This window comes from Hemicordylus capensis, chromosome 5, assembly GCF_027244095.1.
Source record: "Hemicordylus capensis ecotype Gifberg chromosome 5, rHemCap1.1.pri, whole genome shotgun sequence".
Classification (NCBI taxonomy): domain Eukaryota; kingdom Metazoa; phylum Chordata; class Lepidosauria; order Squamata; family Cordylidae; genus Hemicordylus; species Hemicordylus capensis.
Window position 1 is genome coordinate 105,436,280 of NC_069661.1, and position 17,665 is coordinate 105,453,944.

The 17,665-nt window shown below is 41.9% G+C and overlaps 1 protein-coding gene across 1 annotated transcript in view; it reads right to left on the reverse strand.

The window, feature by feature from the left end:
• Positions 1-848: 848 nt before the first annotated feature.
• DTHD1 (death domain containing 1) overlaps positions 849-17,665 on the reverse strand; it is a 30,023-nt gene continuing 13,206 nt past the window's right edge. Inside the window, exons 3-10 of the mRNA XM_053256785.1 lie at positions 15,593-15,923; positions 14,291-14,470; positions 11,454-11,698; positions 9,535-9,699; positions 7,761-8,050; positions 4,485-4,729; positions 1,943-2,000; positions 849-1,150 (exon numbers count right to left, since the gene is read on the reverse strand). Coding sequence (XP_053112760.1) covers positions 849-1,150; positions 1,943-2,000; positions 4,485-4,729; positions 7,761-8,050; positions 9,535-9,699; positions 11,454-11,698; positions 14,291-14,470; positions 15,593-15,923 — 1,816 coding nt within the window. The remainder of the gene's footprint in view (positions 1,151-1,942; positions 2,001-4,484; positions 4,730-7,760; positions 8,051-9,534; positions 9,700-11,453; positions 11,699-14,290; positions 14,471-15,592; positions 15,924-17,665) is intronic.

Sequence of the window (17,665 nt, forward strand, 5' to 3'; positions counted from 1 at the left end):
CACTGTCTGGATGCACAGGGAATGCCCAGCACAGGAGGAGTGCTTGTCTGCGGGGAAGGTATATCTAACTCGCTTTCCCTGCTCTGGAGCCGTTCTCACCGGTCATGAGAAAGGGCTCATTATGTGTGTGTGAGTGTGTGCCATGTGGGGATTTGAGCTTAATGAGGTTGATGTGGAGGCCTGCACAGGTGGAGGCTGAGTGGTAGAGGGAGGCTGCTCATCTGGGGGGAGAGTGGGCTTAGCCTGCTCTCCCTGTAAAGCCCATTTCGGCTGCTCCCACTGATCATGGAAACCACTTCAAAAAACATATACAGGCATACTAACACCAGTACACACATACAATGTAATGACTTCAGTCAGTATTATATCCCATTGTACAATAAGAACTGCTCCAACCTCTAGCCAATTTGTGCAAAGGCACTGGGATGACTGCCAAGAAGTATCCAAGTACTTGGCAATTATTTTTAAAATATCAATTAACAGTTATACAATTAACAGTTATAAAATTATTAATGTATTAAATAATTAGTTTAAACACAGAGATTAGTCTAGATTTACTGTTTTGTCATTGTGCAGTGACTTACATTCCTGTCCCCTGTATCCTTAGGCTTCCCTTCCAGGAACACTATATAATAATATATATAATTCCATGTGCAGCAGCTATAAGTCTGGCAAATCATTACTTTACTGGACAAATGAAGAATATTAACTGGTCATATATTTTGAAATGGCTTCATTTAACTTATGCAAAGAATCATCCATTAAGAGAGAAAGAAAAAACCCTGCACACTACTTTCTTTGCTAGACAAATCCGGTTTACATTAACACACTCCTATATTGCATTCTTATTAGTGGATTGTCCTCACAAACACTTTACTTTCCCAGTTGACCCGAAGATCTTCGGCAAGATCGCTCCTGCCACTCTTACAGAGATAGCGAGAGAGGAGATGGAGCTTGTCAGCAGATCGTGGAAGATTCCTTTTCCAGAAGCACAGGAGCTCATAGATCTGCTCTGTGAGATTATCAGGACACTTCAGCTTAATAAGCTGAAGAGTGCTTCGGTGGAGCGGGAGAGAAAGCGCAAGGCACGAAGCATTATCTTCTGATAGTTCTTGCGACAGCCAGTGCATTAAGTTGTCCCAAAGTGCCTCTGTTAGTCAAAATATTAACTCAGTATTTTTTTTTTAAAGACAAGGGAATTATTTTAAAGGATTCTTAACATGTATCATTGTAAAAAGCTTGAAGAAATGTCGGTCTTATTCTTTCATTAAGTAAGGCCTAAGGGCATGGAGTTCAATGAATCCCTTGTGACATACCCAATCCTTGGCAAATGGCAAGTATGAATGAAACTACACAAAACCCCAGCAGAGGGAAAAGGCAGCCTGGTGGGAGAAAGCTGGTATTGTGGTAGCGAGCATGAACTGTCCACTTTGCTGCTCAGCAGGGTCTGCCTCAGTTTGCATTTGGATGGATGACTACATGTGAGCACTAAAGGATATTCTCCTTAGGGGATGGGGCCTTTGCTCAGAGGAAGAGCATCTGCATCCTTGCATGCAGAAGGTCTTACGTTAACTCCCTGGCATTTCCAGGTAGGGCTGGGGGACACTCCTACTTGTAACCTTGGAAAGATGCTGTCAGTCAGAGCAGAACATGCTCTGACTCGGTATAAGTCAGCATTCTTTGTTTCTATGTTCCTATGAGTTGCAGGGGGAAAGGATGGCGATAAGCAGTACTCTCCTGCCGGCCACTTTTTCACTGGCATGTCATACCCTTCCACTGCCATTTGCAGTTGAGAAATGGCAGCTTGAATTGGATGAGTTGGCTGGGTAACATACAGTTCCAGCCTGAGCCTGCAATCCTAAGCACATCTACTCAGTGGGGCTTACTCCTGGGCAAACTTGCACAGGATCACTGCATGTTATCTTCTGTAGTACAAACTCACCTGATGAATCAAGAGAAATCCTCTTTGTGCTTTGTGGACGCTTGATGAGCTTTTCCTGCTGTACAAGAAAGGATATTCAGAGGAAATACCAACTATGATTAAGGGATCAGAGAATTGAAAATTAAGCTAACAATGTTCAATGTTACTTTTGTAAAGGAAATCAGGGCAGTTCTCCCAAACCCTTTGATGGCTGTGATGAAGCTGTGTGGGTGAAGATACATATCTTTATTAATTACATTTCTCTCTCACCCCTATCCAAGAAGCTCAAAGCAATGGAACTTGATAGTGGTGTCCTGTGCAGGCATTCTGGAATGTGCCACATGAGACTCAGTGGCTGATGTCTCCTGAAGCCAGAGGCTCAGATGGCTTCAGTGAGGAACTATAATCCTCAACAAACCATTACAAAACCACCACTGACCTCTCATTTTCTTGTAAGCGCTGATAAGACAAACAATGCAGTTGAGGTCATCCTCAACACTCAAGTGCAAGGCTTCGAGGAAGACTCTTGTCACCTTAAGTGGCAAAGTGGGGAAATGCTTGACTAACAAGCAGAAGGTTGCTGGTTCGAATCCCCACTGGTATGTTTCCCAGACTATGGGAAATACCTATATTGGGTAGCAGCGATATAGGAAGATGCTGAAAGGCATAATCTCATACTGCATGGGAGGAGGCAATGGTAAACCCTTCCTGTATTCTACCAAAGAAAACCACCGGGCTCTGTGGGCACCAGAAGTCAAAATCGACTTGACGGCACACTTTACTTACTGTCTCTTTTAAACCTCGTACCAGCTTACAAATAGCAATGTTGGTGGCAGCCTGTGTTCAAATTTTTTGGTGGGCCTGGGCTGCCACCCCCACAGCTACTGCCACTGCAGCCCCCCCCCCCACCTGTCACCCCCTGGGTCACCTGCAGCCTCCCTCTGCCACTCAGCCTCCACCTCTGCAGGCCTCCACATCAACCTCACTAAGCCCACATCCGCAGGGTCTGGGGCAGCTCATATTATTGGAACATGTCCACCCAATTACTGATCCACCCTTGAATATGATAAATTGAGTTCTGGCAACCAATAGCCCACTCCACTACTAAGAACTCAGGTCTTCTCTATATTTTGATTATTAGCTGGGACTGGGAATTTTGATCATATCACACCAGTGGTTCATTAGCTGCACTGGGTCCCAATCCATTTCCAGACCCAATTCAAAGTGAGGATTTTAACCTTTAAAACCCTAAATGGCTTGTGAGCAAGTTACCCAAGAGAGCGCCTTGCCTCATAACCAACCAGGACGTTGAGATCATATTCAGTGTGGTATAGTGGTTAGAGTGCTGGACTAGGACACAGGAGACCTGAGTTCAAATCTCCATTCAGCCATGATACTTGCTGGGTGACTCTGGTTGCTGTGAGGAGAAACTTAAGTATGTAGTACACTGCTCTGGGCTCCTTGGAGGAAGAGTGGGATATAAAATGTAATAAATAAATAAATAAATAAGTAAGTAAGTAAGTAAGTATTCAGAGGCCCTGCTCTGAGTCCTCCTGCCAAATGAGGTGAAGAGGGGGGCTACTATGGAGAGGGTATTTTCAGTGGTGGCACCCCATTTTTGGAAAGCCTCCTCAGTGAGGCTCGCCTGGTGTCATCACTTTGTTTTTTTAGGTGCCAGGTGAAGACCTTTCTATTCACTCTGGCCCTTTAAAATAGATTTTAAAAGTACATTTAAAAAACAACAACACGTGTTAAAATGTTTTTGCATTGTGTTTTTTACTTTTTTATTTTATTTGTTTTAATTATGTATTTTATTTTATTGTTCTATTGTGAGCCTCTCAGAGAAAAATTTGTTGTGGGGTGGCTACCAAATAAAGTTGTTGTGTGGTCCTCTTTTGTCAAAGGATGTCTGCAGCCTCTTGGAAATTTCACAGGCTCCACAGTGAAAGCGTGTGCATAAGAAAAGTGGCATCATAAGAGGGGCTTGGCATGGGTGCAGTGCTGGGGATGACCTCGGTCCAAGTACTTCACACATGCAGCCTAACCCCAGGGGCGTAACTATGATAGGGCAAGGGGAGACAGTTGTCTGGGGGCCCACTGCCTTGAGGGGCCCCCAAAGGGAAGTCACATGACTGACTCCCCCAGCCGTGCACCCACCCGAGTTTCCCTCAGTTGTATTCATCCTCTGAAATTGATGTGAGTGTTAAGACCTGGAGCTACCAGAACAGCATGTCTTTCTCTAGTACCATTAAATGACTTGCATCGTCCACAATTTACAAAACCTTTAAAAAAATAATTTAGGATGATGTTCTATTGTGGCACGTAGGAGATATGTATATAAATTTTACTCTGCTTTTGATTACCACTATTCAGCCTCATTTACGTTTTCTTTACTTCATGAGCTGAGCTTCAGTGACAGGGGGCCCATTTTAAAATCTTGTCTCTGGGCCCACTCCAACCTTGCTATGCCCCTGCTAACCCAGGCTGTGCTGCCCTTGCCTGGGTTAGGCTGTGTGTGTGAATACCCTTACTGCCTGCTAAACATGTGCATTCTGGAACTTACCTTTGGCAAGGTTAGTGCCAATTTGCAGAGAGGGGCCTGGTGCTGGTAGTCATCAGGCAAAATCGGTTGCTCCAAGTTCTTAGCTACAGCTTCCTTGCTCACTTTATAAAATAAGACAGTTCCCTTGTAATGGGGTGAACTGTAGTTACCAAATTCATCCACTTCCTTGATTTGGAGGGCAAGCCTTGGGCTTCTTTGTGCATGAAAAATAAGTTTGTAGGTTTTTCCAAATGCCATTCCATCATCTGTTTACATGCAATACAAACAGAACAAGATTACCAAGGATTATTGCAGTGAATTAAAAATTAAAATTAAAATTACCAAGGATTATTGCAATGAATTAAAATATTTTCTGCATTATATATTAAACTGCTGTTTCTTTAAAACTAGTATGAAAATGAAATAAAAATTCATGCAGTAAAGATCCCCTGAGAAAAATGAATGACTGACAAGACCTAAGTGATGGAGCATCCCTGATCTTCAAAGAATCCTAGTCAGACCTCATCTGGAGAACTGTGTCTATTTCTAGGTGTCCCACTTTAAGAATAATGTAGACAAAGTAGAATAGGTTGAAAGGAGGACAACGAAAGCCCTACCTAGACATCACATTGTATGTGCCTACAGGAGTCTATACAAATGTATTTGTGTGTGAATGTCCGTACATATGCTCATTGCAAAAGGGAACCTAGGGACAGGCCCCTCAAATGCATGGTAGGAAGAATAGATAGGAACAGATAGGAAGAATACTGCCGTATTGATGTTGCTAGTGTCAGCATGTATATGCATGTATGGATAGAGACTAAGTGGCAGAACATGTCAGTAATACACTGGATATTGAGGTGGATGAAACAAATTAAACATTACTAGAAAACTACCTTAAATGGGGCAGCAGGGAAATGCTTGACTAACTAGCAGAAGGTTGCTGGTTTGAATACCCGTTGCTACTATATCAGGCAGCAGTGATATAAGAAGATGCTGAAAGGCATCATCTCATACTTGATGAGAGGAGGCAATGGTAGACTCTCCTTTATTCTACCAAAAGAAAACCACAGGGCTCTGTGGGCTCCAGGAGTCGAAATCGACTTGACGGCACACTTTACCTTTAGAAAGCAATATGTACTGTAGAGTGTAACACCTTCAAGAACAATATTGTAGAACTGGAAAAGGTGCAGAAGAGGGCAACTAAGATGATCAGGAGCCTGGACCACTTTCCTTATGAGGTTAGGCTGCAGCATTTAGGGCTCTTTAGTTTAGAAAAGAGATGACTATGCGGGGGACATGATCACGGTATATAAAATTATGCATGGAATATATATATATACACACACACACCCCGTCACAAACCAAAGTCTCGGAGCAGTTCACCATCACAAAACAATACAAATAAATAAAACATTAAATTCAATTAAAACTCCAAAAAAAGCTGCCTAAAATGAAAACAATTTACAATATTTAAAATTACAAAAGCTAAAAGGCCTGATTAAAAAATGAGTCTTCAAAGATCTTTTTAAAACTTCTAGAGATGGGGAGAGGCTTATGTCAGTGGGAAGTGCATTCCAAAGTCTCAGAGTGACAACTGAGAAGGCCCGTCCCTGAGTGGCCACTAAACGACTTGAAGGTAGCCACATACGGGCCACCCCTGACCAACACAGTGGATGATGGAGATTGTGCAGAAGAAGACACTCTCTTAAATACCCTGGGCCTAAGCTGTTTAGGGCTTTATAGGTTATAACCAGCACTTTGTATTTTGCCCACGAACCTACTGGCAGCCAGTGTAACTCCTGTAATATAGGAGTAATATGGTCTCTTGGAGATGACCCGGAGACCAACCTGGCCGCCGCATTCTGTACTAATTGTAGTTTCCGGACTACATACAAAGGCAGCCACACATAGAGGGCATTGCAGTAATCAAGTCTGGAGGTTACCAGCAAATGTACTACTGTTCTGAGGTCACGAATCTCAAGAAACAGACACAGCTGGCGTATCAACCGATGCTGATAAAAAGCACTTCTGGCCACTGCCTCAACCTGAGAAACCAGGGAGAGGCATGAATCAAGAAGCATTCCCAAACTGCGTACCTGTTCCTTCTGAGGAAGTGTGACCCCATCTAGAACAGGCAGGTCAATATCATTTCCCGAGTAACAACCCCACACAACAAGTACTTCTGTCTTGTCTGGATTCAGTCTCACTTTGTTATCCCTCATCCAGCCCATTACCGCCTCCAGGCAGGCATTCAGGGAGGATATGCCTTCTCCTGATGAAGTTGACATGGAGAAATAGATTTGGGTGTCATCAGCGTACTGATAGCACCCAGCTCCAAATCACCTGATGATCTCTCCCAGTGGTTTCATGTAGATGTTAAAAAGCATTGGAGACAATATGGAGCTCTGAGGGACCTCATATAAAAGCTCAGGTTTTGAAGAGTGACAGTCCCCAATTGACACCATCTGGAATCTGCTCGAGAGATAGGAGCGGAACCACCGCAAAGCAGTGCCTCCTACACCTAGCCCCCTCAGACGTTCTAGAAGGATACTATGGTTGATAGTATTGAAAGCTGCCGAGAGATCCAGAAGGACCAACAGTTCCTCTGTCAATTCCATCCATCAAGCTGACCAAGGCAGTACCCACCCTGTAGCCCGCCCAAAAACCAGTTTGAAATGGTTCTAGATAATCAGTTTCTTTCAGGACCGCCAGGAGTAGAGAGAGTAGACAGAGATTTTCCCCCTCCCTCTTTCACAACACTAGAACCAGGGGTCATACCATGAAACTGAAGGTCGGGAAATTTAGGGCCGACAAAAGGAAGTACTTTTTCACACAGCACATGATTAATCTATGGAACTCTCTGCCATGGGATGTGGTAATGGCCACTAGCTTGGATGGCTTGGATGGCTTAAACAAATTCATGGAGGACAGTTTTATCAATGGCTACTAGTCTGGTAGCTTTAGGCCACCTCCAGCCTCAGAGGCAGAGTGCCTCTGAATACCAGTTGCAGGGGAGCAACAGCAAGAGAGAGGGTATGCCCTCGCCTCTTGCTTGTGGGCTTACCAGAGGCATCTGGTGGGCCACTGTGAGAGACAGGATGCTAGACTAGATAGGCCTTGGGCCTGATCCAGCAGGGCTGTTCTTATGTTTTTATGTTCTTAAGAAAGGGAAGTTAAACTGAGTTTGCTCTTCTTTCTGAAATGTTCATGTGGAAAGCCAAATCAGCATTACTAATGTGCTTTGAAATGGGTTCACTACATGGAATGTAGTTATATAACAGAAGACCTATTTACCTGAAGCAAAAATATTTCCACTAAACCTAAAATGAATTTGTTCTCCTTCTCTTAGCTTGAACTGCTGCGAGGGCTCTGGAGGGCCAGAATACCCCTCTTCACGCAAGCTCTGCAGCTCCAGATTCAGTTCTCTGGCTGGCACCAATAAGACAATTATTTTGTAAGGATCTTCCTTTTTTCGATATAATACCACTTTTGCCATGGTATTGTGGGTGTCCTCCTCCAGATGCTGAATAAACTGAACTAGATGTTTGTTGTCCATAGCAGAAGACAGGCGAAGAACCATAAAGCTATATTAAGAAAAGAGGAAACACTTAATTGCATCTAAAATGGAATAGAAAAACCAATTACTCAATGTGTTTATTCAGTCCATAGATCTTTCTGAGAAAAAACAAATGGTTGGTTATGATCTAAACATTACTGGCTGACATCCTGGCTAAGGCTGCACATTTGAGGCAGCTGTGCAGTAGAAGACTTCTACTCCTGCAGCTGTGCCAATTGTGCAAGAAGATTTTTGCCAATCTCCCCTTCTCTTGAACGTGCCTTATGCCATCTTGAAATGTTCCCCTGAGGGTCGCACAGCCCTCAGGGACATATTTCCAGGTGGTGCAAGACATTTTTAAATGCAATATATGTTTTACTGTGACTAAGTACTTATTCACACAAACATCTTCCTCACTCATTTGCAATAGCATCATGGTGAGTTCTGAATGAGTCAAACAGCTCACATGTGTAAAACTCTGCCTGTAACACACCACTTCAGTCTGTAGGAGCATGACCAAATGCACCTCTATATATGAAAACATCCTGCACAAAGAAAACTAGATAACAGAAAGAAGGGTGCTGCTTTTTACTGATATGCTAGATTTCTATGTGTCATGCAGGGGACTATCCAATAATACAAGATCTTACCTACACTACGAAGTGGCATTGTCCAGTTTTGCCTTAGATGAACTGTTCATCTATAACATTGTCATTGCATAACAAGCCTCTTGAGTCATCTCAGATTAATCACTGCATCATCCAGTGTCAATTTGGAAATAATCATGTGCTGCATGTGTGACCAAACCCTAAATGCCACATGGGGTACTTCCATACAAAGACGTATTGTGTCATGAACTCTGATTATTATGAGATTTTGGAATAGGTCCAAATGATGTTCTCATCCTGTGTAGGATTTGCATGACTCCCATTTAACACCTGTTTCTTCATTAGAAACAAGCCAAGATTGGATGTGACCAGCAAACCAACCAATCCGGCTTTATTCTAGCCAAAGTATTTGAAATAAGCCATGATCTGAAAAAGTTTTAACTCTGGTTCAGATCATGGGTTTTTTAAAGCACTTTGGCTAGAATAAGCCAGGACTGATTGTATCAGATGTCATGATTGATCCTGGTTTGTTTCTAAACACAATTAGAAGTAGAATTCTTCTCACTCATGTGTGAGCAGAGGAGGGGAAAGCACGCGCTTCTGAGGCTGTGAGATGGCACCCAAAGCCAAAGTTTAATCTTGTCTCTGTGTGATGTCTGAATTGACCCAATCAATGACTTGTGTTTCTTCTTTCTGCACTTCTGCTGAGACATCTGAAGAGGGACTAATAGTAATCTTGCCTGTTATGAAACCTGCCGTCTCTAGAAGTCATTTGCAGCTCCTGGTTCTCACTGTAGATATTTGAAATGAACATTTTTGTGCACAAAGGGAATACAGAATCAATAAATCCCCATTCATTAATTTAGTCAGATGTGACATTCTTACTCCTTTGATCTTGTCTCACCTGTCTAAGTGCTCATCTAATTCAAATGATACAAGGCTCCTCGGTGCATTTCGTACCATGATGTCATCCAACAGAGCCCATTCCTCTTCTTTGCTTTTGTACCCCAGTAATTTCAAGGATTCATTAAGATTCTCCCCATGTTTCCTTGGAGAGGCACTCATTGCCCTGGAGAATAATAGGACATGTAAAGGGTTACAAAACATAGCTGTTTGTACATTAAAGCTACACTCTTATGTACATGTACTTGGAAGTAAGCCTTATTGAACTCATAGGAGTTTTTCCTGATACAGCTTTTTGAACATTAAGGTTAAAATCTAACACATATTTACTTAGGAGTAAGTCCTATTCAACTTAATGAGACATTTTTTAGGATTGTCTATAAAATGGTGCTACCCCAGGATTGTGCAATAAATCACTTGAGTTCTAATTCTGAGGATTCCCTTCTGCTGAGTTTTGCTATGGGTCACACAATTTGTTGATCTAAGCAAAGCAATAGTCCTTGCTTTGTACATTTTTTTTACTTACTGGTTAGTGATGAACAACATATCTCAGTGATAGCCAATAACAACCTATCACACTAGTATTTAACTACAACTGAACTCTCTTGTGGAAGATATCCAAAATTATATATATCTATAGGGTCAGTGTTAAAGTTTGTTTATTTTTCAGTTTGGTCAGCCAAAAAGAAAACAGTGTGACTTTGGAAGCCAGCTGGAACAGGTTGCTAAGAAGTTTCTAGCTGGCTTTTGTATGAGTGCTGGACTAATACTGCATTAGGGTTAGCAACAGCAATTCCTGCTATGTTCCTGCTTGCTTCTCACCTGTCCTGCTTGCAAAATAAAATATTACACAACCACCAGCTGCCTCTGTTCACAAAGAAACTGACCCTTTGCTTTAACTGCTACAATTGCTTTTCATGTTTTAGGGCAGTGGCTTTCCAGCAGTGTTCTGGGGCCCCCTTGGGTCCTCATAACTTATCAGGGGTTCCTCCATAAGAAAATCAACATGGCAGATAAACTTCTCTTTTTAAAAAAAAGTGTATTCACCAGTACAATTTCCCTCTGCAATATACAGCCACAGAGGAACCCACACTTTGTTTACATGGCCAATGGCAAGTCCTAGAGAGTTTGAAAAATGTCCTCCTGCATTAAATCAATGTGTGCTCTAAAACATAGCCCCCAAACCTCTGCAATGTGCAGAGGTTCTCTGGCAGATGCTTAGGAATTCCTCAGCAGACAGGTCAACTGGAAAGTATTCACTGAAGGTAGAACATTTGAAAACCTGTATTTTAGGCTATGTATGTATGGGACATCTATGAGAGCCAGAAGAGTGACCATGTAGTCTTTGCTGTCCACAGTGTGCCCATGAAAAGGTGTATTTCTCTGACCTTTGGCTTTGTAGATCAAGTTTATTGTAAGACCCAAGTTGCAAGCATTGTCTGGTCTTTGGGAAGTAGACAACTGGTGGGAGCTTCTGCTTCGTCATATAATTCTCATCTTTCTGGGAATATTCCCAATATTTCCCTGTTGCTAACATTTTGGTCACAATTTTTTACAAGCAATTTGGTTGGCATTGCCAATGATAATTGATAATGATAAATAAATAATTGGAGGCTGAGATGGAACTATACGTTATGCTCCAACATGGCACCCTTGCTAAAAATAGCATCCTTATGTTCAGTTCTGCTCCTCTTCCCCACAAACTCATTTCATTTACCCTATATTGGAACATCATTACTCTATGTGTTTTCCAACCTCCTTTCCACATCATTGGCTGTTACTGATGAGGAAATGCTCAACATGATGATGTCACAACATAAGCCAAATGATCCTACACAGGAGGTGGTTGAGGAAGGACTGAAGGAAGGATTGAGTAGGTGGTTCCTAGTTTCCAAGCTGGTAAGAATGATGATTTCTCACCGAAAATTATGCATAGTTGTAGCCCTGGGTATAGACGCACTAGTCACTCTCCCATGGTCTGCCTCATCTGTCTGACTCTTCTTTTCTGGATTTGGAGGACAGGGTAGAATAACTGTGATGGGTTTTCTGAATGGCTGGGATGAAGAATGTTGCACATGCACCAGAGGACTTGTAGACACTACTGAATGATATGTCTCATGCTTTGTTTTCAATATGGACAATACTGATGGCTCGATTGGTTGTACCTGTTGGGTATTATTATTATTATTATTATTATTATTATTATTATTGCCATATTATTATACAATTCAATAAATGTACATCATGTGTTACAGAATAATATAAGCAAAAAGACAGCCTCTACCCCAAATGAACTTACAGATGAAAAATCTGGCCAGTGACCAGTTTTATAGAAAGTTTGTTATCATAAGGGATAACAAAGTTTCCAAACACCTACCCTGAAAAATGGCCTGCTGCCAGATGTTGTGGCCAAAGTCATATACATGCCCTTTTGCCTCTGTAGTCAAGAACTGGGGTCAAATGAGACCCCAGATAGAGCTGGATTTGGCCCAGGGGCCACCAGGTGCTGACTCCTACTGTAAAGTTGAAATAGTACTAGTTAATAGCCCACATTCTTCAACAGCCCTCAGTTCTGGCAGCAGACAGGGTTTTTGTAGGGAGGGGAGAGAAGGAAAAATTGCTTCCTTGCCCCCATCCCTGTATGCTAGGCTGTGCAGCAAGCCTTCAGAGCAGCTAGTGTCCTGACTCCCTGCAAGGGCAGAGTTCTTGCTCCACCCTCCTAATGCTGTGGAGAATGTGGGCCCCCATAATTTGACATGCATCATTTCAGTACAAATTGTTGTCTTTAGTTTTCCAATAGGTCTAGAAATTCTTTCAGTTTTACCAAATCTCCTGCTATTTTCTGTAATTTATGACAACATTTTCAAAATAGTTCATGCTCCCATTCCTCCATTATGTATGATTAAGCTCATTGACTGAACAGAATTGTGGCCATAGGCCATGACCCAACATTCAGGGGCTTCCTTCTCGTCTGTGAGCAGGAAAATGGTCTGAATGTACAAAAGGGAATCCTCCGCCTGTGCAGTGAGCACTTCTCTTCATACGTATAGCAGATGGGATTAAGTTCCTGGGGGTATCTGCTGCCTGGAATTAATAGCAACTTCTGCTCTCTTTTCACTTCCTACTGTAAAGGCAAATATAAAGCAAATATGCAACAGGGAATAAGCAACAACTGCTGTAGATTCTACAAATCAGAGGTTCCCAACTTTGGGTCCCCAGATGTTGGCCTTCAGCCATTGCAGCTGGGAGCTGCATCTGTTATTGTTTTACTATGAAATGCCCACCAAATTGTAGAATGTTTACAGAGCAGCTGTGCTGGCTGTTGCTTACCTCTGTATGCCCACTTATTGACCCTTTGCGTCCAACCCTGTTAAGCATGGCAGACTTTTTCACTTTCTTTGTCTGCATGAGGTGTGTTGGTAGCTAGGCATGGAAACTGGTATGAGATGAAAGTGGAGATTTATAAAATGGCTGCTGATGTCATAAAGGTACAGATGACACCCTGAAGCAGGGCGAAGCAGAGCCAGCCTCTAGTGCAGTTGGTTGGCAGAAGGATCATTTTGAGAGCTATTTCCCAGGGGCAAATGTGTAGGTTACCCAGGCACAGTGAATCACAGTCCCCTCCCTGTCTACATCCTCATGGCACCTCTCCTATTCACATAGGCAGAGCAGTTTAGGAGGACAAAGCAGGCAGCAGGCAGAGTCACAGAAATACAGGGCATTATTATAGAAGATTGCTGAATTGTAAAGAGGACAAGCTGTTTTTCTTTCAGGAAAAATGCAGCCATGCAGGTAGCTTGTAATTCTCTCTTAATGGAATATTCAACATTCAGTGGTTAATATGTGGCAGTAAATATTTCTAACAAGTTTTTCCTAAGCTTTTGCTGCCACCAAGGGATGAAATGAATGACAGCCTCTTTTTCATACCAAGAATCCGTTATTAGGAGCAAAAAAGCTAGCCCCTGTGTACCACCATTTTTGTTTATAAAGGAAGGAGAGCAATTCATTTCCAGTGACCTTTAAGGCCCCTTCAGACATGGCTGGAAACTGTGTGACCCACACATCTTGGGGTTTGTGTTTCTTGAACAGCAGTCTTCTCATTTCACATGGCAAACTCCTTTTGAAACTGAGGGGGCTTTCAAAAGCAGTTTCTAATATGGTTTTTTCATCTGCTGCTCTTTAAACAACAAAACAAAATTCCCCCGAGGAACATGCACAAACCCTTGGTGGACCAAAAAGAGTTCTTTTGATCCCAGTTGTTACTTTTAGCAGTATGGGAACAGCTACAACGTGGCCCTTTCTAGAATCACTTGGTCACATCAGAAGTGCAGGTAACACGGGAGAGTCCATGCCATGGCTGCTGTCCACAACAGCCCTGTTCCTGAGACATCTAGCTTTACATGGAAGATGCCAAAATGCATGCACAATACTTGTTATCTCATTGCTCAATGACTTGTCACTTGACTTGAAGCTGAAAATGTAAACTTGATCCACTGAAAAGCATTTTGCAAAAGGTTATATGGAAGGTTAAGGTTTGCCTCTGTGGCCATTTCATACATGCAGATCACCACTTCACGTTGCCGTCACTGAGTTCATATGTGAACTTGCATTGTATGAAACTGTGACTTCTTGATACAAATTTTGCTGCTATGATCATCTTCTAAATACACACCTTTGACATCAAAACACTTATGCTTTTTTCTAGTGAATAATTCCCATCATTCCCAAGAATTATTGTAAACATCATTTAAACTGACCTTTAACTGCATGGTTACCCGAGAACTGAAAGTTGATGGTGGATAACAAAATGAAATTCTGGAATCCATACTTAATTTTCGTGAGAGACCTTTCCTTGGAATAGTGAATGTTTCCGACTTTAAGCATGAAACCACAGAAAATATACCAATCTGGCAGGTTTTTACCTCAGCAAAAGTCCCCTACATGAAACAAAAGAATGAAAGATGCTATAACTAAGAGCAGATTGTGAACTGTATCTGGGGAACTCACAGATACATTTTTGTTAGGGAAATGAAAGTAGTTTGAGTGCTACAGTCATTTAGAGAAATGTAACTAGAGTGCTACAACCATTGGAAAGGACTGTTTTCCCCATTATGTTTCAGTGGAGGTTGATCAGATGGCTGATCATAGAGACACAGATCTCATTCTCACCACTTTGATAACATATGAATGAAGCAACCACAAGATGGAAGCAATAATGTAGTTCTTTCCTTGGCTAGGGGCACTTGCCCTGGGGACTGGTCATATAACTGGGCTGCATGATTGGCCTAAATCATGTTGTTCCTTTATCTGTATGTTACCAGAGCACTGTGAGAAGAAGCAATCCCGCACAACACTGTAACAATGGATGAATAATCCCTAATCAAGTATATTTTTGTTAATAATAATATGCATTCAAAGTGTTCCATTTTCAAGTAAGTTGCTCTTATTCTAGTTCAGTATGCATAGGGTAGACAGTTTTTAAATATCCTACACTGTTCAACAGAATACTGTATCCTTATTTTCTTTTAAACAATAAAAAAGAAAATGGATGCGATCTTAAATTTTGTGTATCTGTTTCCATTGCCCATGAATAGAAGTGTTGTTGGCAGTCTTAGCAGAATTGTGGATGAGATGAGTGAGGGAATAATTCTTTCTTGACAAAAAATGTCATTGTACACAATACATGCACAATATAGAACCAGCTGCAACATCATACCCATGGTATATTTTCCAAGCCATTGCTGTAACATAGAGTATAACTCATATGGTTCTTCTTGATCACATGAAAAATTTCCATACATTCTTGGTGGCATCTGACACTGGCATGGACATTTTCCATACAATAAAAGAGGCTTACACATTATAGTCATGTTGTAGAGAAAACACCATGGATTTGCTGTTTTATCACATTCGTCCATGTAATTCCAGGAAAGTGATGGCTCTGTTTTGTATACTATGAATTCAACTGAAAAATGATTTCTTCTCAAGCCTTCCAGTCTCCTCCTGCCTTAGTATTGATCTCAGGACTTACTGTTAGAGCCAATTGAGAGTTCACCAACCTTATGATTTCCTTGGTGCCCTTCCAAAGAGACTGGAGTTAGATAACTTGACTGAAAGTTCATGTCAGTCACCTTCACCATAATGTCTTTGTACATTCCTCTATAACGTGAAGTAAATGGGATTGCAATAGAGATTGGAGAAGTGATTGCTTGGTCATCCTGCAAGCACTCAATACTAATGATATGGCTGACTAATTCTTCTGAATCATCTACCACCAATGAACTTAAATCATTGACAATCCCAATTGCTAGGTTTTCTAGAATGCTACAGGGTGCTGTGACAGAACAGGCCATTTCTGGTTCATTCATCCCATTCATTTCCACAAGAAACCTGCAGAAAAAGTAGAACATTATCTGTATTTGCAATTCATATACTGATAGATGGAGCAATTTAATAATTTAAAATGCAACTTAGTCCCAATTATCCACCCTTCTTTTACATTTGTAAAGCACAGGAAGGAGATCCATAAATAATGCACTGCATTCAAAATAATGGCAACCTTTTAGACAATACCAATGGAATAATATATCTGACTCAAGCAGCCTGATCTAGCTGGGAGCCATCTGTGCTCAGAACCAGGCTTACATGCAGGTGTCCCTTGCTTGACAGGGAACTGTGTTTGCCAGGCACACAGTTTCCCTGCCCAGTCCAGCAATTTGAATCCTACTGATCAGTTATTCAGGAAGTGGTCTGTGCTGGATTCAGTGCCCCTCTACTAGTGCTTTCTACCTAAGTGATTATCAGTGGGGATTTAGCATACATGTGCCATTGGTTTGAAGCCTATGGCAACAGCTGGGAGCACTCATTGATTTCTATCAACTTAGACACTCCAAACTCTGTTGGATTGCAGCACATATATTAAAACAGGTGAAAAGCTATCTGTCATGGAGGTCTGTGACATCCCAATGAAACCCACAGAAAGTTTTCTAAATGTTCCATAGTTCTCTAGTAACAAGTTGACCACCAACAGTTGAATATATACATGTGCATATTAAAAGTCTATGTTATCTGCACATAGGATATAGTATCATAGATTTGGAAGTGTGCAATGGCCAGCTAATTTGTCCCTGCTGCAAGGTAGGCATCCACATACTGACTATCAGCAGTCCATATCAACCCATGCAATTGATAACATAAATATGCCTGGAGCGGAGAATATCTCTGAGTATCTGCAGAGAAAAACATCAATCAATCAATCAATCAATCAATCAATCAATCAATTTCTATACCACTTTTCATTAAAATAATCCCAAAGTGGTTTACAGTATATTTGAAGCGGGATCTCATATCTCCCCTGAGTCTTCTCTTCTCCAGGCGAAACAGAGCAGCCCCTTCGACCATTCCTTATAGGGGCTCGTTTCCAGGCACCCACTCATCTTTCCTGCCTTCCTCTGACCCCATTCCAGTTTATCCATCTCCTTCTTGGGAAATGTAGTTCTAAGGCCTTCCTCCCAACTCAGGCAGAAAGAGGGTCTTTTGTATCACTTCTTGCCCGATATCCTTGTAATTGGACATATAGACATTTAGATAATTCAATCAGTTTGAAGTGACCCCCCCTTCCCACTATCAGTGGCCAAATAGGGAAAGAATTCCTTTCCAATCTAAAATATAACCATGGACCATGTCGGGCTGTGAGCATGAATATACCTGATACATTGAGTCTAGCTCCACCCTATATTTCTCATGTTCCTTACAAAGATCTGTCCTGGGCTCCTGGATTCTCTTGTCTATGTGGCAGTGCAAAGTTTTACCCATCTCACTTTCAGACTCCCCACCATTTTTTCCATGTTCCTAATCTACTAATGTTGTTCACAAGTTCAGGCCTGCCATCTTTTAATCCACCTCCCAGGTCTTCTTGGTTGCCTATCTGGTCTTGAACCTGTAGCCTCTTTTGAGTTGGATGCCACTGAAATGGATACCACACAGCTGGGTGGGCAGGCATTCTAATAAAGAGAAGCAGATATCTAAGTACCACATATATCAGTTTTTATCAGTTTGGCTTTGCCACAAAGACCCCGAGAACTGTAGTATGATGAGGATTCTTTGGACTCTAACAGCGAGCCCTGCTCCCC